This window comes from Sipha flava, unplaced genomic scaffold (genome assembly GCF_003268045.1).
Source record: "Sipha flava isolate LNK unplaced genomic scaffold, YSA_version1 322_pilon_pilon, whole genome shotgun sequence".
Classification (NCBI taxonomy): domain Eukaryota; kingdom Metazoa; phylum Arthropoda; class Insecta; order Hemiptera; family Aphididae; genus Sipha; species Sipha flava.
Window position 1 is genome coordinate 102 of NW_020273006.1, and position 27328 is coordinate 27429.

Genomic DNA, 27328 nt, shown 5'->3' on the forward strand with positions numbered 1-27328 from the left:
AGAGAGCATCGAATGATGTAGTATTTGTGAATATGAGATTCATTAATAAAAATTTTCATATATGACGTATTTAGATTTGTCGCAAACTAAAATCTCTCTAAAATCGTTATTTATCAACAATAGTGGAATTTTCTTTCATATCTACGTTCGTACGTTTAGAGAGCATCGAATGATGTAGTATTTATGCGTATGTATGATACGCTGTAGTTAGAAAAAAAAAGTTTATTCGAAGGAGTAAAAATATATAAATATAAACATTTACAACAGTATTATATTATAATATAGTATATATAAATATAAATCAAAAATGAAAACGTTTGAAGGGCACAATTTTTATCTTATGTCTTCGAAAACAATATTCGAAAATTATATAACAACAATGTTCTCGTTTTTTTTTTTTTTTTTTACAATATCACCCAACTGAACGGTTTTGGGACTGTGTTTTATGTTTTTATATCTTAGTCGACGATGAAAAAAAAAAAAGTAAAAAACAATAATAAAATATTTACATCATATTTACAAATAGTTATCACTATCTGGTGTGTTATGAAACGCATCGTCAGATCGAACGTATCGCGTAACCCTACGTGAATGTAAAGCTTTACACGTGTGCACAGGTGTCTCCGGCGGGGCGCGTCGGAAATCCGCGGGATCCTCTCTCACGCTGTCCGCAGCGGCGTGTACTTGACACGGTTTTGGTCCGGGGTGGCGGTGGGCACGTTCGTGTAGTGCGGCATGCTGTCGAACAGCTGTTGCACTTTGTCCTCGACCTCGTCGAAACACTGCGGTCCCTCGGCCACGGTCTTGGTCCCAGTCCCGTTGAATCCGAACAACCCGGGCTCGACGGGGTGCTGCTGCTGCTCCTCGACGGGGTCGCTCGAGATCGTTTCCCGAAGGTTGCCGTCCCCGCGGCCGCCATCGGACGTGGGCGAGGGCAGCGCGGCCACCGAGCACGCGATGCCGGCCATGCACCGGATGGTGGACACGCCCAACGCTTGCGACGGCCGGTGCTGTTGCGCTTCCGTTTCCTCCATGATGGTCTCGGCCGCGGATGTCATGCCCAGCGGTGAGTAGACCACGTTACCGTATTCGTGGCCCGCGAACTCTACCGGTGATCTGCTCTGGAAGAACGTCGAGAACGAGGGCTGCGCGTCGAAGTACGACGAAGACGACTTGGACAGCTAAATGGAAACGGTCATCATGAACATCGGTTTTATTATAATACATAGCGTTATTAATGTCGTACTTTCGTTTTTAAAGTACACATAAACATTTTAAATTGAATGTAGGAACTTTCTTTTTATTGTAAGACTAATTTTGTGTTTAATTACAATAAGATTGGCACGACGATCTCAATTACGTCAAAATGTGATATTGTCCCTTGTCTCATCAAGCCATAGATAAGTAACTTAATAAAATACGTAGTGTATCAATACGATTTCTAACCGCGAAAACAGATCAACGTGATATTTGGGTACCGCTCAGTGAAACGTCTGTGGACCGAACGCTAACCGAGAAGTCATGATCCACGGGTATTAAATAATAACAATATAATATAATGATGTGGATGTTTAAAAGCTGCATTTTTAAAATTACTCAATGCAAAAATCGTAATAAATATTTATCCAGTCAGAACCGATACAACTAATAATGAAGTTAATTTTGTGCTAAATTTCCGAATTTCATTGTTTTTAATTCGTCCGGTTTTTGATTTATTTCTTTATCGATAGTCTCTCTCAACCAACTCATTTCAATTATTGATGAACAGTTTTTTTTCGTATATTGTGAATAGAAAATTGTAAATAACTGTGCTCGAATTACCTTGTCGTCATTCAAGTTTTCCAAATGAAACGTATTGTTATCATTCGCGCTGTTTGTACTCACTGTACTGGATTGGCTGCAAGAGGTAGAACCTGCACGATAAAAATTAATTTGGTTTTAGAAAAATTGAAAGTTTAAAATAATACAATTTCATTGCACAACTTACTGCTAGAACTTTGCAAACTTATACTACTAGATGGTCTTAACGATTGTTTTTCCGAACTCATTGCTCTTGTCAAATTTTCATTAGAATATCCGGATTCTGTAAAATATATTTTCAGTTGAAAAAATGTGATTTAATAAAGCAGATTAAAAAATCAAGTGTTTGTATTTATTTATTTCCACAAAATGTAAAATTATACATTTGAAATGTATAAATCTGTACTTATTTCAAAACTGTTCGGTGTGAAACAAGAAATATATTAAATCAATATTCCTTACGTTTAGATTTGTTTTTGCTAAAGAATTTTCTAATGCGTTCAAACGGTGTTGGTCGTTTCAAAGTGTCTTTCATGCGCTGTTGGATTTGATCGTATTCAGCTCTCATTTGATCGAGTTGTTCCTGTAGTATTTCAAACGGATAATTAAAAAAAAATCCTCGTTAAACTACTCATCGTCTGTGAAAGTGTTTTATATTGCTTGCCTGTTTCTCTTTAAACGACTGTTTCACTTCGTGTCGATTTTTCCACATTTCGACAATGCTTTCAACCTCGTTGATAGTTAAGACTTCGTTTTTGAAATCGTTTATGATCTCCAGGAGTTCGTCTTGCGGTGTGGACAGCGTCTGATTACTGCCTGCTTGTGCAAAAAATTCGATAAATATAATGTGGTCATAAGTTATAAATCGTCATCCATGGTACCGGTAGAACGAAACGTACCACGAGATCCGTGTATCGGTAAATCGGTTGGTCTTTGGGCCATTTTGCCACTAACAGGGTCGGCGAACGACGCAATCCCTCGCAACTGATTGTACGAACCGATGTCTGGAAAAAAAAACAAACGGTAAAGCAACGTCGTATGAAACGCGTTTCACCGGCGGGTCCGAGACTTACTGGAACTCATTTCCAGATAACCACCGTGCGGTCCGGGCCCGTCAACGGGGGAAGAGGGCACTGACGGTGGACTGCCTGAATACCAGTTGGACCCGGGGCTGTACGGTCTGCCGTTGGTGGGCACCTGGTAGTTGGCCGAGAAAAACGATTGCGGCGGCGGTGGCACCTGGTAGTTAAACATCGCCAAGTTCGTAGGCGAAGACTTCACGTTCGTGTAGTTGGGCGTGCTCGTGGTCGGCTCCACGGGCCTGGGCGCGGGTGGTATCAGATAGTTGTCGTCCAACGGCTGAGGCATCAGGTAGTTGGCGTCCTGCGACCGGGGCGTCAAGTAATTGGCGTCCAGCGGACGCGGTTCCGGGCCCGGCGACTGGGGCACCACGTAACTGGAGTCAGGCGGTGGCGGAGGGGGCATCCCGTAACTGGCGGTGTCCGGCTCGTCGTTGCAGGATTGCTGGGACTGTTGCAAGTCCTGGGACTGTTGCGGTGGCTCCTGCGGTTGCTGCGACTGCTGGGCGGCGTGCTGGGACTGATGGTGTCCGTCTGATATCCCTTTCAGTATGCTGTACATGCTGGTCAGTTCGGTCATTTGCATGTGGCCTTTTAATGCTTGCGCCAACTTTTGGTGATTCGATGCCTCTGCCATGTCGACAGGCGTCATCTGTGATACGTTGCGTATCTGACACGCTTGTTCGCCGCCCGGGCTGTCCAATAGCTGCCACATCAGTTTCTCCAGGCCGAATTTCGCGGCAAAGTGAAGCATTGTTGGATACTCTTCGTGGCCTAAAACGTGATCAATAGTTTTTAAATTGTAAACATTAACGGTGCATAACACGTTATGTTTTTCGTAGGTAATGAAAAGCTAAACGTTATCGCGAGTCGGTGTCGAACTCACTGTATTGCGGTCGAGACCCCACACACTGAAGGAGATGAAAATTAGGAGGAACGTTTTTCAGATAAGCCGAAGCCAAAAACGAGTCCAATTGTTCTTTATCAGCGGGATGCAAGCCGAACGTCTGAAGGCATACACAGATTTGATAAAATTTCTCTAGAGTATAAAATTATGTTGCTATAAAAAATAAATAAATATCTTCTAACCTGACACAAAAAATTCAATGGACTATCCAGCGATCGTAATAGTTGATCCAATTCTCTCATGCGGCTTTCGCATTTTACAGAACGTCGACCCAACAGTTGGCCATTTTTCTCAACGATTATATTGACTAAGACGGATACTTGCAAACAGCTCACTAAATAAAGGAAAACGATTATTTTTATTTGAACAAATACGCGTCGATAGTGTGAACAAGTAACAATAAAATTTGTCAATGATGAAATCACAAGGCTCCAAAAAAGGGCTGATTTTCAATTTATTCTGAGTCAATTTTAGGCAAATTTACTTAAACATGCTTGTATACATACATGGCATTCTAAATTGTAATGTATATGGATTTCTTTTTGTCACATTTGTTACTTCTATCTTGTGTCCGTTTTTATCCACAGTGATAACAACGTTGTCTTCGGGTATTAATGGTTCGGATAACAAGACGATAACTTTGTTTTGGCCCTAAAAAAATCCATTGAATGCAATAAAATATATATTCTACGATAAATATCAGTTTTCACGAAAGAACGGAACTTGAGCGGAAAACCAAACTCTTCATCACAGTACCAATTGATCTCCCGCTAGTGAAAAATAATGCGAGAAATGGTACCGTCCTCCCGTGGAATCAAGTTTCACTTACGACTTTAATTTTTTTTGGAGTTATGGAAAATTTTGTATCCTCTTCGGTTATACCCAATGATCGTGGAGCATGTGTAACGTTGTTGAGAATATCCATAGACACTCCATAAAAATCTCCAACAGATTCTCGATCTTGATCCTTGACAACCATCTTTCTCCATTCATCGTAATCGACTAATACTGCAATCATCAAACACAATAGTAACGTTGCGTGTAACTATCATAACATCGTTTCGTTCGTAACACACACATTTTTTGATACATTCGTTAATTTAGTTAATACAAGCAAGGGTATCGAAATATATAACATTTCCAAAATTACTCTAATACACTAACCAGTCTTGTGTTGATCAGTCAGGTCGTTTTCTGTAACGCCGACTAATAAGGCCAGCATACGATTGGTTTGCAACAACGCACACAAAGAATCAGAACGACCGGAATGTGCGAGCACTCGTTCTAAAAATATTGGACAAACCAGTACGATTTGTAGCCGAGCTTGACTGCACCGCTCCTGACGAGGTGCTGACATTACACCGGATAACACATCTTCTAATCTCACTCTTTGAATTCTACATACAACGAATAAAACAATACGTCAATGGAATACTTAAAGATTTTTTGACTAAAAATATTTGATCACATTTCGAAACCAACAGAGGAAGTGGTGGTATTTCTATGAAACACACGTTTCTTGTTTACAGAATTTGTACAGTACACAATCAAAATACGAAATAAACTCTGAAATATCAACAAACGACCAACAAACCATAGTTCTGAATACGACTCTCGTATATTATTGGCTGCAGTGCTTAATGTTTACATCATAATGTTTTATCAGTATTTAGGTATTTCACAAAAAAAATTTTCTAATAATATTATTTATTATTTATTAATTATATCTAGGGAACGGATTTATATGTAAATACATATTTTTATTAAAATGAGATATTTAAAATTTGATAAGAAATGTTCATGATTTAAATCATTCCTATTAATATGATGCTACTTTTATTTTACATATTTTTACATATTTTGGTATAATTACATATTTTTACATATTTCACTAATTTGTAAATATTTTTAAACATATTTTATTATTTCATCATTCATACGTCTTCTTCGTACAAAAATACAAGAAATTATTTCAAATTTAGATCCAGAACTTCTATCGCTATTAGAAAAGCTCAAAATATTATGCAAAATGAAACATTGAAAACTCATTTAATTTTCATCTCAGTGAATTTTAGTTTTATTGCACATACATTTACAAAATAAGAAACAAAAATATGTCCTTGAATGAAAGTATGCAAATTGTCGAATCAACGATTGCAAAATGAAAACTCGTAAACGGACCAATAGGCGAAGTTGTAAAAAAGAAAATTCATGTTGTTACAGAAAAAAATTTCAGGCCATATTGATTATAAATCAATCAATGACATAGAGTGGCAGACACCCTTCTAAAATTTTGGAATTATCGCCTTCTAATATTATGCCCTTCAAATATGCTTAAATCAACCGATGTAGGTTGATGTGGAATGATCATTTAGCCGTTTTAAAAATATTTTCAGATCTAATAGGCGATATTTAATATTTAATAATTTAAAATTGTAATAATTCAATGCAACAAATTATTTTGATAATTTAATAATTATAATTTTTTTTTTTTTATTAAATTTTTTTCCTACATATTTGGATGGTTTTAGCACATATTTTATACATTTTACTTACATAAATATGTACATATTTATGTATTTTTATTACATATAAATCCGTTCCCTAATTATATCGTATGCTATTGGTGTGTAGTTACAACATTTTTAGTTTAAACCATGAACTCATCTTACACACAAATATATAAAAGTATACTTTTGTATGTGATACACTATACTTAACTGTTGTTATTAAAATTTGTTTCATCTAGAAAAACGAATCATATACAAATATGTAAATAATGTACAATCGTATTTACTTTATAATGATTTATGTGAAATAATCGGAAAATAATTATTCACTTTTAAACGTTTGTACTTTAAACATGCATCTAAATTACAGTGTCATTAAAATATAACGAGTAAAGAAACAGTTTAATCATGTTAGAAAACTACCTGTTATATGGGCTATTATACTTTGAATATTGGATAGATTCCAAAAATATGACTAACAGTGTGTGTCTTAATAGTTTATAATAAAGCATATTTAATTCTAAGAATCACTCTGAAATACTTATAAATATATTATAATAAGGAGTTAGTCACTTAATGTTTCTATAAATAAATTTACAATGAGCATCTGTATTTTTTTATACAAGGTACTATATTTACTCATGATAAGTACCGTAACGTATTAATTTCTAGAATTTTCAGCTTCGTGCAAAATAATTATATTTATAGCTTTCTATGAAGATATACCGGTAATATTATAAAATTATCAAGAAACTTTTCTTTAATAAAATCCAAAACGAATTTTTTTTGTCGTTGTTCTCTTTTATTGGATACAACAGTTGTAATACTAAATACACACTTATAGTTACTAAACTTTAAATACATTGAAATCTAAAATATTTTTTGCGACCTGAAAAATAATTCTTCAGCTTACTGTAGTAAAACAATCATCGTTCAGAGATTATGTTTACAGATAATATGATTATAACATATTCCGATTTTGTGACTGAATTCGCCAGAAAATTATGTTTCGGAGGAAATAGTTAACAAAAAATTCAAAAACGTCAACATTGATTACAATCAGTGTTTTATAAATAAATAAATATATATATGTATTTCAACATTTAAAATGGTTTACATCTTTCATGTGTAAAGATATATTAAACCGATATTCTTTATAATAAATAACCGTTGGATTGGAGTATAGTAAAAATATAATTAGGACGAGTACTAATTGGTGCTACTCTAAAATTGTTGAAAAAATGTGTACTGTTTATAAACTATAGTATAATAATAGTATAATAATTATACTATAGCAAATTATTGTACTATAATTATTATAGTTTTATGTATTAAAATAAACGTATATGTATATATATATACAAGTATATAATGTCATATTTTTTATCTACCATTTATACCACTGAAAATATTATGTAATACTCATATGCATTTATTTATTTATTCTATGTAGTAAGTGAAATCAATGAATCTTATTAATTACTGAAATCAGTAATCAATGAAATTATAAAATTATTTAATGTATTATTCCAAAGAAGTTATTATTGTTAATTGTAAACGATTTAATAACGGTAATTAAATGTCGATACGGAAGTTATTGTTAAAGTATTGGGGGGAGGGTCATCTGGACCTATGTGTAGCTGTACAAAATTTAATTTAAATTAAAGTCTAATATCAAATAGTGTACGCAATTAAATGCTTATTAAATATGATTTATTTTAATTTTAATACAAGGAATTAATCTTGCTGTTATTAAGTGTTTAAACCTAATCCATCATTCCCATATTTACCTGTATTGTGCTTTGTTTTCTTTTTGATTGAAGTGTTGAAAACATTGAATAAGGAAATTAATCCACATCATGGCGGCTTCACTATCACCACTCGAGATGATGACGATATCCGGACTGTCGGACTTCATACCTGTAGAACATGAAATAATCAGTCACCATAAAAGTATACATATTTACATTATTAAACCCTAAAACGTCTGCGAGGGACTAGTGGTATATATATATATATATATATATATGTATGTGTGTGTGTGTTGTGTGTTTTCCACAAATCCGTTATCTAAAAGTATATTTCCGAGTATACACGTTTCTTCACTATGCTTTTGTAAAATATATTACTGTAAGACGTTTTTTATTTTTCATTATTTATAGGACAGGAGTTTCCTTCCTGTTGACGTTTCGAACAATATCATCATACCCATAACGTATGCACAACACGCGTCACCCTGACCAATTAAGTAAGTCTGCTATATACGCGCGCTGTACTCGCAGCCCCGTAATACGCGATCTGCATTCGGCACTCATTTTATTATTTTACACCCGGTACATCGTCCGACGTAATATAATTGTAAGAGACAGCGATAGTGAGAGGAGCACGTGGACTGATCGTGTGAGGGAGGGTAGGTGGCGAAAAGGATGTGGGGCGCCATCGTCCGGTGCGAGACGTTTCAAGCGAACATACTGCATGGTAATGGTTCGTTTATAAATTCGTACTGAATATTGTACCGACGTGACGATTTGACGATTATTACGTTCACGTGGAAATCGGTAATGTGATTTTAAGACTCGGCACGTGGTTGGCACTTGCAATCGGTATTATTATTATATTACTTGATTCGAAATCAAATTTGAGTACGTTGGGTTGAGTCAATATTATCCACACATCGATATCTTCGAGAACTGATTATTTAACGCTTTCAAATCGAAAATGGTATTTTTTGCACATGCAGATTGATCGTAATTTATATCTTAATTTTAGAACGTGATGTTTCACATTGATACATTAAAAATACAGCATCAACGGGCAATAAGCATGCGTATTGTAATTTTAATTTTTTTCAGAGAACTTTAGATGAGTGATTTATTTTTAAATAGAAAACATTTCATTGAAAAATATAACAAAATTCGTATGTAATTTAAACGCAAATATTTTATAAATTAAAACTTCTAAAGTTGACCACAAAGAATGAAAAAATTCAACTAATCATAATATATTAAAACCCAAAGCTTTTAAAATAAAAACCGATCGTTAAATATCTATTGTAAATCATTACGATAAATCTGTTGTGGATAATAAATCGGCAATCATCTAAGACATGCAAGTAGACAATCTTCCTCAAACCTATTGAAATTCAATTAAACTCATTAATTACAAATTTGGTGGTCTATAATCTGTAGATATTTTGATGAAATCGGAGTACTGTAAGTATTAAAAAACTGATATATAATGAAAAATAAATTGCCAGTGGTTTAACTCATTATACCATTAAGTCCAGTTTTGTATTAAAATGTATTAAAAATCAAAACAGTTCTTAAATTGTTCAATACGTTTTGCTTATAGCCCGAAAGTAGCGTTCAAAAATTAAAAATAAAAATGACGTTGCTGTAAAATCATTAATAATAAGCTAATAAGATTTTTTTTATAAATCAACATGAACACTATTAATCGAACAGTTTTGCATGTCCGCAGATCTAGGATTAATCAACACTCGATTTCATGTGACTTGGTTAATATTTGAGTCGAAAATTACTTTGAAATTCTATAGTTTAGTTTCTCGTCGACATTCATGTTTTTTGACGAACCGATAAAGATCTCTAGAGATATTATGATGACAAAAAATTATCATACGACCGATCAGGGTTCGCGTTAAAAATCGTTTCAAAACTCGTGAATGGTTGTTTTAAAAATTAAATTTTACGATGAATCGAAAACCATCAAGCGCGGCGACCGGGGGAGCGAAAATGAAACAGTCGGTTTTCACCTGGTAACTTTCTCGGTGATGTCCGATGGTGGCGCGCGAGCGCCCGGTTTAGGAACGGTACACGTGTCGATGTATTACGGTTCTGATGGCGCGAGGAAAATCCTGAGCAAAAAAAAAATCGCTGGTGCAAACGTATGCGCGTAAAAAACTTACTCGTGTCGACGACGTCCATTACAACCATTTTTCGTACCTCTTCTTTAGAAACAACGGTGCACCGCGTCCGTCCGCCCTCCGCGCACGTGGTGCAGAAACGGTGAGAAAAAAAAAAAATAAAAAAAATGAAACCAATCGTACGGCGTGCGCGAGCGTTCACAGCGAGTCACACATGGACAACAGTTTGACGAGAACGCATTCGGACCGGATGAACTGGCGGACGACGTGCGAGCGGGTACACGCTGCGCTACCGAGTGCCGCGACGGAAGCGATCAGACACATCGCAGGCGGCCGTGTCGCACTGACGCGGTTTTTCGGGCGGCAGACGCGATAAACCGTTTACATTTCCCCCCCCCTCCGCGCTACGCGCACGGCACGACGGTGCACGTATCCACTCCCCGACGCCACCCCTCTGCGAGCCCCTACCGCCGCCGTCGACGGTCTTAATTAATTTCCGTTACCGTATAACGTACACGCATTTCGAACGGACGCGCGCGCACGGGCTTCTTCGCTCATCCGACCGAGGCGTCGCGAGCACCGGAATCACCGCCGCCTCCGGCGCGTACACTTACGGCCCAATTCGATCGCAGCACGTCTGGACGACCACATCGGTTCGCGAAACATCCCCGCGGGTTCGAAGCGGAGCCGCGCGTTGAGCTACCCCGCGGCAAATCAAAACACGCCGCCCTTAAGAAAATCACGGTTGAAAATAAAAAAATAATATGCACGTAATAGAAACAATACGTACTACAGTTGTACAGTCGTACGAGACAAAATTATAATCTTATCCTTTTATTTTATGTTGACGCTCAAAAATTTGCCGCCCCGGGGCAATGCCCCTCTTCCTCCCCCCCTTAAGCGCGGCTCTGGTTCGAAGCGCCAATCGATTTCGACATTTTTATTATTATTATCAATTTACCTAAAACTACCGTCGACGGATTTCCACCCGTAGAAACTTTCCCGTTTCGATCGAACCCTGGGATTAGTTTTCGGTCATAACTGTGGCTGGGATTTTGAAACAAATACATTTTATTTCTGGTGTACCGATACGTAGGTATATTTTTTTATTTTTTAGAGCATTAAAATTCAAACCGTGGTCATAACAATTAGAGTTCGAAATCAATTATTAATATATGAACGGTACGTTTTGGATTCGATGAAATCCGTAAGATCTCTGTGGTTGTTATTTCACAGTAACCGATGTCGAGACTTGCTTCTGATCATTTACTGTGAACATCCGAATAACATATTTATATAACAACAATGTTTCATAAGTGAAACCGACTGCATTCAAAATCTTTATTCTTATCGTTGCGTATCGTAAAAAAAAAATTTAGATTGGTGCAATCAGTAGCATACATTCAATTTTCTTAAAGGGGAGGATGAAATAGGGATTTATCCCAAACCCCTCAAATTACCATTTGATACTTAGAAGATTATAATCATGTGTCAAAAGTGCGGTTCTCTGGATTTAATCAATTTTCTCTGTACTTCTATAAATCCGACAATATTGTTCTACGGATATCTATAGTACAGTATGTTAGATAAACTAAGTGGAATGAATATCAACTTTTATTGTTTTGAGTATGGACTTTCCGAGTGGTTTTTAACGAAAATTTTTTGCAACATTTGTTTGATTTAAATATCAATTAGTTTTCTATGGGTTATAAGGAAATTATAAAGTTTTTTATACGTGAAATAAATAAAATTTAAAACAAAATAGAGGTAAAGTTAGGGGTAAAATATTATTTATTAAGTCAATAATATTGAAATTTATAATTATTTTAACGTTAGTGCTCTTAACCTTTTTTTATTGTATTTAATAAAACCCCACGTTATTTAAAATTAAATATATATTTTTTTAAAAATAACTTTAATGCGTGCAAGAAATTTAAAGTATTTTTAAACTATTAACTGAGACATAAATCCAATATGAATGTGTGGACATTATTTTATGAGTTTTAAAGTAATAGCTTCAACATGGTTTGCAAAATTACAAATTGTCAAACGAAACTTTAATATATTTATAAAAAAAACTCAACAAATTTAAAGTATTTTGACACGTAAGAAATGTATTCTAAGTCATCATGAATTTAAATAAATAGGCTCTCTTAATGTATAAATATAATATTATACAATAAATAATAATTATCCTACCTAGACTACAACTTCCAAAATAACTTGTTAATAATTGTTTATATGTAAGTAAAAATAAATAGAATACGTGAATAATAAAAATAGTTTAGAGTTATAGAGTTTTTATGATCTTCCTAATACATTCAGTTTAATAAAGAATATTTTAATATGCAACTTAACTGCGGTAAAGTCGACTTACATAAAATATAATAATATTAATTGTAAATGACAATTCGTGATGAGTGGCGATTATATCCGATATTTATTTTATTATCATTTTTATTATGGTTAGTTTAAAATTTCTAAAATTACTAGCAGACGAATACCTAGACAAAATGAAAATTTGGTTACGGGACCTTGACAGTTCGACATTTAAGTTACATCAAAGCACATTCACCAGTACTCCCTTTCCCTGTTATTCCTCTTCGAACAAGTTCCCTATAAATTTTTAATTTTAACTTTCAAACTTAATATGGTAAACGATTGTGAAGACGTTTTTTTTATAAAATAACGGTAAATCGTTTGGTAAAATATCGTTTTGTTCGTACATTTGTGAAAGAAACGTAATCGAACAATTTTTTTTGTAAAAAAGTAAAAAGTTACTTTAATTGTACCTAGGAATCAAACATGTGCATTATGTAGTTATTTTCATTCGCTCGACTATTTAACAATAACTGACTGCCGCCGCCGGTAGGTGTGTGATCTATTCGGAGAAATACTAAAACAGTATGAAGTTCATAACAGGAAGTACAGTCGATAAGCAACATGTTAGTCGGCTTGATGAACTTTAGTATAAATACATCGAATCGGATTCACAAATTATAACACACATATTACATTATGATGTACTCCTTACAGACGCAGTTCTGTTTATTATTATAATTCAACCCGTAATTAACATGTATCGACACTGTGTATGTAAATATAATAACGTTATTCTGTACCGGTAGTAGTGGTATATAAGGAGTTACGACCGTACAGATTATTTTCGTAATTAGTTTGCCGGAGACGCTATGCTATGCTATGAGGGTTGGACAGGAGGCGGGGGATTTATTATTCTAGCGTGTGCGTCCAGAAGAACCGTCTGCACACGGTCTTTGGCTGTTCGACCATTACGAATAATAAAATTTTGTACGTACGATTTTTAAAACCAGTAGCGAATTGTCAATGCACGTCGTGGCACACGTGTTGACAACGGAATTATAATACGAAAAGTTTCTTCGTTTAAAGCATATATCGATATAAATACGTATGAATGTGTACATGTATATTTATTTGTTGTTGATGTGAGGATTATTAAACGGATGACCCGACGACGTAAAAATTAATTGACGTATTTGCAGTGACAACGTGCCGGGGGTTGTGGCGGGGAAATTGATATTCACGTCAACCGAACGCGTCATTTTGGTTATATATTCGATTTTTAAGTACGCGTATCTAATTCTTTTTCACGTGTTTGTTTATTTTCGAACGCATCGCAACGTCTGTACGGTAGTTATTATAGTTAACGCGTCTGAAGGACGCGCGTTCAGGTATGTGCAGTAATTAACGTTTTAGAGATATAAATCGATATTCAACATGGGTCACTGATCATTAACCGTTTACACGATTACATTTGATGTAGTTTATATAAATATTGTGATTTGTACACCAACGACCATATTAGGTTTTTAGAATGGTCTGACGAATACTAGTCTACTAGTTTTATGACTTTTCTAATCGATTAAAAAAAAAAAAATGTGATCATAATCTTAACTACCAGTTGTAGTACAATAAAATACAGTTACACTTTCAAAAGATTTTACCACTTAACCCTCCTCTTTTCTTCCAAGAATATGTCAAAAACTACTTCCCATGAATCACAGGGATAAATTACCGACAAGATTGGATTTTTCTCTTATAAAGTTGAAAAAGTAAGCCTTCTTTTGATTTATTTACCTTATTTACCAATATACTTATTTACAATAATGCATTCGTTCGAATGCTAGAAGAAATAATAACTAAATAATTCATTAATTATCGATAAATGAAACTGTTAATCAATTAATTATTACAAAACGTGACAAAAATAATTAATGGAAATACATTTAGATATATAGTTTGGCGACATAGGAATTTTATTCCTATTCGTTAATTTTTATAACAGCCACCTATTTGTTGTCATTGGAAAAAAGTCGGCACAGTCGGTCACCGTGTTTTATTATTTTTCTATGCTAACTATCTACATACTAAGGAAGGTTTGTTGTCCAGTTTTTGATAGTGAGCAAAACATATGACGTAGAAGGAAAAATACTGAACTAAGAGAAATAACGGAGGTTCCATTTTTAATAAGCTACATTAAATGCAAAAGACTCAAGTGGCTTAGTTATACTATGCGAAAAGTAGAAACCAATATGACAAGAGCAGCAATTGAATGGCAACCAACCGGAAAAAGGACCAAGAGGTAAGCCTAGAAAACGATGGATGGAATAAGAAAGGATTTGGAAACACTCAAAGTGGCGGATTGGGAAAATAAAGTCCAGGATCGTGATGATTGGAGAACGGTGAAGGTGGCGGCCAAAATTTTTACAGAATTGTAAATCCAAGAAGGAAGAAAGAAAACTACCTACATAATAAGACGGGGAATTTCGGTTGCGTATAGCGTTAATGCATTTTATTAATTTTTCGACTAGTTGGTTCACTAACACTAACACGTTAAACGGAAACGAAGAATACCGTCTTCATACGGTATCACTACAATTAATGTCTTGACAAATATAAATGTAAATCAATAATATTAAATTTCGTGATTAACAGTGACTCATTAGGTAAAACCTTAACAACATGACATAAAAATTGAGCATCATTGGCATATATTTATCTCGGAATCTCTTAATACAAATTATTGATATCCCCTGAGGACGGATGATTTCAGGCATTATCCTTAAGTGTAACAGTGCGAGGATATGAAGGTACCCTTACATGATTTTAAAGGAAAACATTTTTAGCATCATAAACTTAGTGCGTTCGCATCCATTGTAAAAATATTATTTACAATAAGTCCAGTTTCCATATATTAATTGTGATTGCGACAAATGTTTTTTAATTCGATTAAAATCGTAACAATACATCATTCTATCAGTCACATTACGTTTTGCGATTGAAAAATTGATCAATCGCGATAAACTTGAATATTCAAAAATTTAAAAATAATTAAATAAGCTTTAGGAAATATATATGATTGGTGGTTGGACACGATCATCAGATAACATCCGAGAATATTTTTTCTTACTCTCATTGGTTGCCATTTCCTTAATATTCGTGAGCCGGTCATTTTTATTTCTTATTATAAATGCATTTGGTTATTTGTACACGTCTTATATAGTTTATGTTTAAATCACAATAGAAATCCAATTTCTAATACATGAATGTTCATGTAATTTATTGAATCAAAATAAATCCATTGACATGACAAATATAATTCACTTCTTACTGATAATATAAAAAAAACTATTTTTACGTGAACGTTTGACGTAAAACGTCTGATAAAATGTGGAAACTGTTTCAATGAGTCATTTATATAGTGACTAAATATGCAGACGAGAACCCATGGGGTTAATAAACACGTATGCATACGATGACGACGTGTTTATTACAGATAAATAAAAATATTTATTGTTACACATGATAGAAAGTTTAGTCCAACAGATATTATAAACTAATTAGTATTGACGTGCAAGAGTTTAATTTATTTAGCAGTGTTGGCTACATATTTCTACATATTTATCGTGGTGGTTAGATTCGAGTTTTTAATCGGCGATCGATAGGTCCTTGTTCCTAGATGCACAATATTTTATTAATTATCTAACTACTTCTTAATTCACACGCTTAATTGTATAACAATTTCGCATAACAAGTTTTAATTGCTGGTTTAAAAATAATTACAAACATATTACAATAAATACAAATATTTAATATTTCAATTTTTATACAATCAATTTGTGTCAACGTTGATTAAAGTTGTTATAATTTGGTTGACTAGTACTTTTGCACTAATAGGGACTGACGGAAAACACCGTTTCGTACACCAAAGCGATTGAGCGAGTTTTACTACACTTCGTTACTTGTTATCCATGTTGTTTATTAAATTTACCATTTGTTATGTAACAACATTTTTGATTACATATGTAATGAATTAATCATCTTAAGTTAAAATAATATTTAAGGATCCATATAATCAAATTAAACTAAAAGTGTAGTTGTAGACAAATCCAAAACGTGCCATCTACATATTGTTTAATTGAAAATTTAGTACAGTGATTTGGTAATTATAGTTAATTTTTCAATCAAAATTTTATGTTTTACTATTATTAAAATAGTGAATTTTAATAACTTCAGTATTTATCAAGATAATTGATGTATTTTTGATGACTTACGATGCGACAATGACGCAAGTATAAACAATAAATTAATTATAAAGAAAAAAATTAATTCTCATTTACCATGTTAAATAAAAAAATATTATAGTTACAAGAATAACAACAGTTCATAACATATGTTTGAAGGATATTAACTATTAGTCCAATGGTTTTTCACCTTTTGTGGATGTACCCCCGATGAAAGATTTTTAGGAATTGCGGACCCTCTTACCAATTTTTTTTCTGAATACATTATTTTTTATAAAACATCTCACGTTATTACAACCAAAATTACAATAATTATTTTATATAACAAATTACATTAGTAGGCATAACAAAACATACACATTTATAATTATTTTCATTACATTTAATTTTTTAGTTAATTTATATTTAATTATTTTTTTAAAATTTAATTTTTATTAACTTAATGCGATGGTTGGTGTTATACTTGAAACACAAGTTTTTTAATACTGTATAAAAATAAAATCTATCTATTTTATAATAAAAATGTATGAAAAAAAATTGTAATAATAATCCAATAATATTGTTATACGGCACTCATTATTAATATTATATATTATTGACTATGTTATGTGTTAAGGCTGGCTGCTGCGGACCCTTAGAGGGCCGCGGACCACAGATTAAGAACCGCTGTATTAGTGGCTCACAAGTTACAATACAATTTATCATTAGAATGCTATAGGAAACAGTATTTCCTTTGAAAGACTGACAATCAGAAATTCGGAACGATCACTTTCTGTCTCAGTTTATCTCACGCGCAGCACAGTTTTACATGTTTTTTTCCAACATATCAAACACTCTATTGATGGGATAGTAATTTTAAAAAATTATTTGAATTCCCTATTAGACATGACTTTCTTTTTAATTATTTTACCATTAGTTCTAGTAAAATTTTCTATATCATTTTTTTAAATTTCAACGATTTTAATAGGATTTTTATATACATAAATATATAAAATTGAGAAAGTTGAATTAATGACGAATTCAAATCATTTGTTTTCAAAATTATTATCGCATCAACAAATATATTATTATGCTTGAAATAGAAAACGACTAAATGTTGGGTATATGATAAACCGAGACAGAAAATTACGGATTTTATGTTCAAATCTTCTGGAGTTTAATAAATTAGCAAAGCAGTTATTATTAACAATTAATAATATAAATGTTACAATAACATATCGAGATCTTATATACATATATCAAATTACCTATCAGTTATTTTCAGTTTATTTTAAATAATATTGAGTAAGTAAGATGTTAAAACTTGAATCAAAAAAAAAATTGATTTATTTTTTATAGTTAAATTTGCTTTCAAGTACTGGTGTTTTGACATATTTTAAATACATCGAAATTATGCGAATATATATCGATAATGATATTGAAAATGTTTTCTGAAAAATGAATCATATATTCTTATTATTCGTTAAGGGTAAATTAATTATAGTCATAAAGTTAGTTATTGTAGCATTAGTCTCTTTCCCATGAATTGCTACAACTTTATAATTAAATAAAAATAAAAATGAATTAAAATTTATTTTAAATAATTTTTTTAAATATATCAACAGAATGTATCCTTCAATGAAAAAAATTTTGACTTGAAAGGGCAATGACATAATGTTAGTTAAAAATGTAAACAATTTTAATAGAAAATAGCTGGTGTAGATACTTATACTATGATTTAACATTGCTACTCTGCAGTAACAATATAATGTGATTTAACTAATTTAGAGTACGACAGTTGATCGAATTTATCATGTAAAACCTGACCTTTGAGAAATTATCAAGGCTCGATTTTTATTACTTACATATTTTATCGTATGACATTATTCTATAAAGTATTAAACAATTAAACTTATAACAGAACATTGCTACTTTTATTGATCAGAAATTAATTTATAATTATAAATATTAAATATTAGTCACTTTTAATTCTTTGTGAAGAAACCATTATTTTAATATGTTATACTTTTTTTTAATGTGTTTATCAGCGTAAATAATTTTTAAGACACCACTAAATAAAAATCTATATTGTTTTATGAAACGTGTACGATTAACTGAATTTGTTCTTAACTATATGGGCATTTGAATTTGTTAGCTCGAGTAAATAAGTAAAAATTTATCTAAGTACAAGTAGTGAAATTTCAAAACTGAATTTTAAATGTTCATCAGAGCTATATAAATCACATTCAAGCTGATTAAACATCTCAAATAAAGGATGTAACGCATCGATTGACATCCTCTGTTAACGTTGTAATAGTGATTTCACATCCTGTATGTAAAATATAACTCTAGATTTATGTCAATCTTCACATTTCAGTACCTATATTGATCCATCAACTATAAAATGTAATGAAGGGAAAATCTATAAATTGTCGGTAGTTTAGTATAAGTGGAGTAAAAATATTTAGAATAGTTTGCACATAAAAATATTTTCCAAGAAAAAATATTATGATTATAACCAAATTGTACCGTTTATATGGATGATGGTATAGCATTTTTGTGAATTTTATAATAATTCAATTTACTCAACATTTCCTTGGCGCACGATTAAGACTAACACAATCCATACAATATGTATAAAATATATGAATAAAACCAGGGGCGTATTAAAGGTCAAAGGGAGAGAAAAGTATTTTTCCACCCCTATGCATATTGACAAATATTTATATACGTATCTATAATATAATATGTATAATTAACTGTTTACATATTATGATATATTACATAAATTTCATATTATATGAAATACTCTGGTAATCTATAATAGTACTGCTTTATAATTATTATATGTTTTAATCTGGGATTTCCAATATATTTACTTGGTACCTTTTAGACTTTGAAGTCTGAGTAGAGTAAATATAATGATGTTTATATTATTTTACTACAAATACTTTTGTAAAAATATTCGTTCGTATACATTTTCTCTAAAAACGTACGGCCCCACAAAACTTCCGCCCGGGGATAATGTCCCTTTTACCCCCCCTTAATACATGTCTGTGTACAGCAATATAAAAATATACGTGAGCTATACAATAGATATTTAGTATCATTTATATGCATTTTTTGATTATTCTAAGAGTAATCTAAATTATAATATAATATTTATCACATCAATGAAAATTATACACTAACAATTTGAGGGGATTTTAAAATAATTTATCACTATATATGAATATTCATCACAATACATATTATTAGATAAAAATCAGTGACAGTATATTTAACGTCACTGTAAAATCTGTGTGCCGTAAGATCATATTATAAATGTTAATAAAATACAGGTCATTGTGCACATTTTATCAGTTTTAACTATTAATGACATTTCCTTGGCGCCATCGCAATAGAACATTATTAGTTGTTTACATATTTGTTCTCAAATACGATGCTATTAATAAAACCTAGAACGATTACTACGAGTAATGTTTACAATGTATACGTGTTAGCTGTTATTAATTGAATCACTGTAATAAAACCATGTTTACATTTCAAGGCATCATTGGTAAATTTGGCTGGATGGTCTTGTATTTGGAATGTGATTTTCGGAGCTGAAATTGAGAATATAACGTACAGTTATACTACTGTAATAGTTTTTTTTTTATTTATGATTACATTTCATTTTAGTGTATAAGTTTAGGAATAATCAAAGATTTTAAAGTAATTTGCCCCTATGATTTAGGCAGTTTTTCATATCTATTGTACCGATTTTCTTGGAAAAACGACCGACGAAAAAAAAACATCGAATTTCCCTTTAGTTTATCGCAAATTTCATGTTATAGCAAAATTACTTCTTGGGTTGAAGATAGGTGGAAGGTTTGACGACATATTAAATAAATAAACCTGTTAATATACAAAACTAACTTCATAACCGTTTTGGAAATTGGATTAATCCGATAACTTTTTATTGTATGTTAACGTTCGATTATGAACTAAATTATACTGAATTATTGTAACTGGGATCGTTCGATCCGTTGAAATGAATAAATAAACGGTGTTCGTGGGTAATTTTAAATCACGGATTCGTTCAATTTTGACGCTGTTGGCGAACGCGAATGATACATAATATTGCGTTTTCGCGCCAACATTGTTTGACGCATCGGCATGTTACACGTTTCTATTCGTGTTGCTGGTCAACACAGGTGTTTTCAAACGGCTCCCGAAATATTGGAACATATTTCGCGTCCGAAATGTCCGGCACGAACTGTTGTTACATTGTCGAAACCCATTTGGGAATCGCATGTTCGGTCGTGCGCCGCGGAAACACGCTAACCACAACGCGCACACGTGTCGTATAAGTTGCGTACCGGAAGGCGGTGCCGTACGACCACGATCGAGACCCGACGGCCACGCTCATACGGTAAAAAATATCAGCTATTATTATTATTATCATCATTAAAACTGTGCACGGATGATTTTTTTTCTTTTAAATATTTTTAATACCGTGAACACGGCGCACGCACAGTTCTCGTCAACCCCTTTCCGTCCCTTTTTTTTTTTTTTTTCCCGTTCGTTATTTTACAAGCGTTCGGAGTGCATACACTTTCACGATACACCTCCGTCTGCAGGTACGGAAATAAACACATCCTCGACGCGCGTGTTTGTTATGCACCGCGGGGAACACGTGCTACGAAAGTGGTGGACCGATGTACTATTTTAAGCTATGCCTCCCTTTCCCGAGTCACCCACGCACGCTCATACACCGGTAGACGGCTGCTGTTTTGTTTAGCCGACGGTTCGTATTTTTTTTTTTTTTACTGTTTGTATACAGTAGTCAGGAGCTACGGGGTCTACGAGTCATAAAAAAACCCTCGAAATATATTAAATGTTCTATTCTGGATCATAATGTTAAACGCTAAATTATTTGCTGCCGACAACGTGACACGAACTTGGTCCCATAATCCCTCTCTAGCGTACCCCAGCGTGTACATCTTCGTCAAATTCGAAAAATCAACACGTGGTTTCGATTCGTTGATTTTTATTCGCTTTGATTGAACCGGTAAGCATTTTTGTTCTCGGCTGCATTGCCAAAAGTCTTTTAGGTTTGTTCGGATATCGGAAAAATGATAAAACCAATACGAGTGATCGTAACCCGTTGCAGGGTTTTTCACGGGGATATATGATATTTATTGTCTCGGCAGTAGGAACGTTCGCTCGGATATCCCTCGATCCTTAAATTGTTACCTACAGTAAACTCTGCACACCCGTTAGAATTTATTTCAACGTATACAATCGTTTAAACGTGTTATAATTTATAAACTAATCTCCGAACTTATTCCAGTCTACGATTAAACATAACTATGAAATATTTCAAACAATTATTGTATTTCAGCTGTCCGAATAATCTTTGATTACTTAACTTTCATCTAACTGAAAACAGTGGCATGGCCATTTTATACGTATATTTGATTCATACTTAATGGTCATCGTTTAATGTATATACTAAGATTTAACACTAATCTTCGCCACATAATATATGTACTATTGTATTTCTCCATAGTTTTCTAATCGTCGTAGTTTAATATTATTTATCATTCAAGTTAAAAACTGAAAAGTATTTTATGTAGAGGTTTTTTATTATTCGTCTATGTTGCATTTTTAATCATTATGCTGTTATTGGTCTTTGGCACTCTGTGTAATCTCTGCATTTGATTTGAAACTATTCTATTTAAAGAGTTAATGATTTTTGCAATGTATAACATACACGTATATCGTTTACTTATATCACTAGGTACTCACTAATATTTTTTATACACAAGTTTAAAACAATTCTAACTTAACGTACCGTACTGATTATATTTAGTTTTATATTTGTATAAGCAAAAATCGCCGTAAGTCCATATGACTAGGTACCTCTACCAAACACAATATTAATCCCCCCCCCAATGTTTTCATTATCGATCGATTCTCTGAAAATCAATAAATAGCTTCTACAGTTCATTGAAAAAATGTAGATTATTAATTTATAATTTTTGTTACATACCCAAAAGTATACGACTACTTTTTTTTAACGATTCGAGTCGAACCATTCGACCTTAGACTTACGTATAGGTTACATAAAATATGAAAACAAATACATATATTGGTTAATGTTTATTTTCCTTTAAATATACATATTGTTGATAAATATCGAAAAAATATTATCAATCAATATACTAAAACATTTGTTATTCTGTTACTCTGTAAGAATGTGTTGATTAGTATTTAATGTTTTATGGTAAGTTGATTGTTAGCAATTGCGTATTTTTTGTTTTATACATGGTTATAATTAGAGCCTACCATCTTACAGTTAATAATTATATTTTATTCATAATACCAGTAATCACCGATAAGAGATAAGACGTCATATTTGCCAAATTATTGGTATGTTATCTGATAAAAATTATGATAAAAATACTTGAATATGTACTTGTGTGAACAAGGTGAAGTATATAGATGAAATCATGGAGGTGCAGAAAAGTGTAATTTTTAAATATGATGAAATAAATAAATTTTTAAATATAATGAAAAATTAGTAAAAAAAAAAAAATAAAAACGTATAATGAAAATTATAAATATAAATATATATAATTATAATTATAAAAAAAATTTGACATAGACGGGAGATGAAAATAAGATAACCCAAAGTGTTATTAACTTTAGAATTTATAATAGAAATTAAGTTTAGTAAATCAAAGGACTATACCCATTAATTATAATAATCATTGAAAATAATTTATTCGATGTATTTTTCAATACATTTCGTATATTTCTATTTTTGTAACAGCTAGTTGAATAAATTATTTTAACTGACATTTTAATATTAGTCTACTAACATTAAATATTAAATGTTATATTAATCTTACATTAAATGATATACTCGTGATTGACACGAAAACTATTTAACATTTTATCTCTAAAAATAAATAAATAGTACGTAAAAGTACTAGAGAAACAATACAATTCTTACAAATAAATTATTATAAAAATACGTCGTAAAAAACTAAAAGAAAAAATGTCAATGTAAATATGAATTTTTAGTCTCCTACTCTAAAAATAAAATGATGTAATCCACGTTTGCTGCTCAATTAGTTTGACCTCATTTTGCGGTAATATTGGACTTGACAATTTTTTCTTAAATGTCTAAAACGCAGTAAACATAAAATAAACATAACGCATTACGCATTGTGACTCAGTTGAACCAAGACCCAAAACAATGCAAGTTAAGTTAATCTATAAATTGCAAAGTAAATGAACATTCAATAAATGCTTATAATTTTTACATTACTATGCATATATTTGAAATATTATCAACAGATTTAGACCATATATTATTTTACGTTTGTATAACCGTTGTGTTCCGATATTATCCACTGAAATCGAAATACATCAAAACCATGCATACATTGGTGTAAATGAGATGTATAGAAATTATTTCATAAAATCCGTTATGTAAGTATATCATAAACCACGCATAGAGCTCTAGCGTTGGTTCTCAACATTATTACTACATTTTATTTCAATGTTGAACCTATTCTGCGTAACATATTAGTCATTTCGTATCTAATAAAATTATTAAAACTAAAATATTTGTAAACATATTTTATAAAATCCTTTGTTCTTGTGTTTTACTTTGAACTGAACGATAATTATTCATGGCGCCATAGCATTTTAATACGTACATCAGATTGTTGTAGTAAGCTAATATTTTCGAATACCTATTATGTTGTACCTATTATGCGTAAATAGCAAATTGATGAATAGTCAACATCTGCCAAGATCAAACACGGTACAAAATATCAAATACAAATCGATATCGTAATGTAAACTCCTCTAAAAATAACAAACTACTTTCACCACATTGTCATACCGTTGAATATTAATTTCCAAATGAAACTAAATTATTTCTCTATAAATAATAAAAAATGATATTGTTTCTACCATTTTCGTTTTAAAAATAATTATCATAAGTCAGACATTTTTTAGGAATTGAAAATTTTTAAAAATGTTAATTCTTAAATTCAATAAAATCTATTTTCGCACGTAAAAAAAAAAATAATTGTATTGTAACAGTATTGTTCTATTAATTTGATTTGTGCAAGCACCAAGTCTAATTTGAAGTTGAAACTGTAAATTCGATGCAAAGGCGCAAGCATAAATTAACAAAATTATTAATTACCTTTAGGGTCGCCACCAGACGAGAGCCTGGCTCGAGAAGACTTTGCCATGCAGTCACTTAATGGACGTCTGGTGGAGTAATTTCCAAACGAGCTTATCGAGTGTCTACGACCACTTTGAAGTGGAGACTTTAGGTTACTGTATCTTACGTCACCACTGCTACTGAAGAATACGTTGCCGTCGGGTTGAAGATTGCAGTGTACCAGATCGTGTTGTAGCGAATCCTATATGTACAATGTATTCATAAATTATAACCCATTTCAAGTTTTGGTTATTATTTTCAAATTATTATTTTATTTTAATCCGGTTATTAGGTAGAATATTAGGTAATCGTAAGTTGTACAAGATTATATGGAGTATTGATTAGACTTTGAAAAATAGATAAGCCATGACTTTTTTCTGTACTTATTAGGGAAAATGTTTTCTATTTTTCTGCGTAGAACCCCTAATAACTGTTCAATAAGTAAATTTTCGTGAACTGTAGTTGGTAAAAATGTTGAGATAAACTTTTTATTTTTAATGTATTTAATAAAAAAAAACAACGATGGGTGAAGCGAAATGTAATCCAAGAGTTGGGTGGCTGATATAAGTAAATTGGTTTTATAAATCGAAGTTTATGAACTTTTAACAGCAAAAATATTATAGATTTTCATATTTTTTATTGAATTCTGTAAGCATAAAAAATTTAAAAAAAAAGTTGACAGGTATTCGATTTTTGTATACATAAGTAAGCAAACCATAATGAGAACTTTGCACTAAATGTTGAAAATTTTTCATTGAACTAAAATTATTTGATCGGAATTTTACGAAAACCGTATAACCTGATACAAAAATAAAATAAAAAATACATAGGTTAGTATATATATATATATATAGTTAATATGACTCATATTCATTCCTTGTTTTACTCAGAATCTAAATAACTAAAATTGGTGCTAATTAAATAAATTAAGTATATTTTTTTGAACTTCAAATATTATATCATAATAAAGTATTATCTTTATATACATTTCTACTTTGTATTACCTACTATTCATTTAATATCTAATAACTTGTTGTGCTGTAATTTTTCTATTATTGAAATAAGTATTTAAACATCGAAAAAAAACATAAATTTGAAAAACTTTAATTTATTTAACAAAAATAATTATTCAATTCAAGCTCGAACTTTTGTTTATATAATAATATATGTTTTAATGTGTCAATTTAATTTTGTGTTAACCTTAGCCTTGAAACAAATAAACAAGTGCCAAATAATTCGTCTACCTGTCAGCTTAAATCAATAGTAAATTAAACATTTGCCAAAGATTTTTCCCTTACCAGCCAGCCGACTGTTATGTTTTATGTATTATGTTTAAGATAACACAATAAAAGGGATTTTCAGTTTTAAGCACCCCATTGTCACGCCATGTTATTTTTGGATTAGATATAATGTGTTTATACAGTTGTGTGGTAAAAACTATTTGTCGTTCTTTTATGGCTTTCTGAAACAATAAGCACTACCTCACATCTATACATTTATCATCAAGTATTTAATATCATACTGTTTTATTGTAAATTATAGTTCCCAAAGGGTATACTACATATGCGCCGTATATTTACAATATTATTTTGAAAATTGATGGGAATACTACTTATACTCTCAAGTCTTAAGCACTTCGCGGAGATCTATAAATTGTAATTCGTTTTTAATGTTTTAATCTTGATCTTATTTTGTAATAAATATTCAGTTTCCTGTCAGGTGATTAGTATATTACTATGAAGTATTTATTGACGATAAGACGATATATTTAAATTGTTTTAATTTATATTTCTGCAAAAAATTAAAATGTATGCATTTCAAAATCTTTGTTAATTTTTTCAGCCCTTTCCCACCACCAATGTCTAAATCATTAAAATGTCCATAATCAAACATTCGACGGTGTAGTATACTCTCAACAATACTGATGGAAACATCACTGATCACAGCCCAACAATACAATGTACTGTTAAAGTTATAAAGTTAAAAGGAACGTATTATGCAAGTAAATACTAATTTATTATGGTTAGGAACCCTCACTTTAAGCGATTACATTAGGTTTATCTAAAATAAGTAGTACTATATTATGTCCGTAGGTATTTTTTTTTTAAATTATTATTCTATCATTTATGAATTGTTTAATATTAAAAATCGTTGTGTTCGTACACAAATTAATATTGGACAAAAATGTTGATAGTTTGTGAATCACTTCACATATAGTGTAATACAAATATGACAAGTCTTGTGTGCCGTGTTATACTATAATCTGAGTGTCCTTTAACCCTTTAAAGGGCATAATTAATAAATTATTTAAAATATATTGTGTAACTTGTTTTAAATTATGCATATATATATATATATATATATATATATATAT

The 27328-nt window shown here is 31.8% G+C and overlaps 1 protein-coding gene across 3 annotated transcripts in view; it reads right to left on the bottom strand.

Annotated features, from left to right (window-relative positions):
- Nucleotides 1–371: 371 nt before the first annotated feature.
- The window catches only part of LOC112686675, a 37063-nt gene continuing 10106 nt past the window's right edge, over nt 372–27328 (bottom strand). For 2 of the 3 annotated variants that reach the window (XM_025559070.1, XM_025559071.1), the window contains exons 4-17: nt 24934–25156; nt 8087–8216; nt 4951–5183; nt 4616–4794; nt 4293–4437; nt 3969–4120; nt 3766–3886; nt 2874–3653; nt 2700–2804; nt 2465–2616; nt 2263–2383; nt 1988–2083; nt 1822–1913; nt 372–1181 (exon numbers count right to left, since the gene is read on the bottom strand). In XM_025559070.1, the coding sequence (XP_025414855.1) occupies nt 660–1181; nt 1822–1913; nt 1988–2083; nt 2263–2383; nt 2465–2616; nt 2700–2804; nt 2874–3653; nt 3766–3886; nt 3969–4120; nt 4293–4437; nt 4616–4794; nt 4951–5183; nt 8087–8216; nt 24934–25156 (3051 nt within the window). In that variant the 3' untranslated portion in view covers nt 372–659. Of the gene's footprint in view, nt 1182–1821; nt 1914–1987; nt 2084–2262; nt 2384–2464; nt 2617–2699; nt 2805–2873; nt 3654–3765; nt 3887–3968; nt 4121–4292; nt 4438–4615; nt 4795–4950; nt 5184–8086; nt 8217–10221; nt 10516–24933; nt 25157–27328 lie in introns of those variants that run through there. The other variant, XM_025559072.1, reaches the window with a different exon arrangement.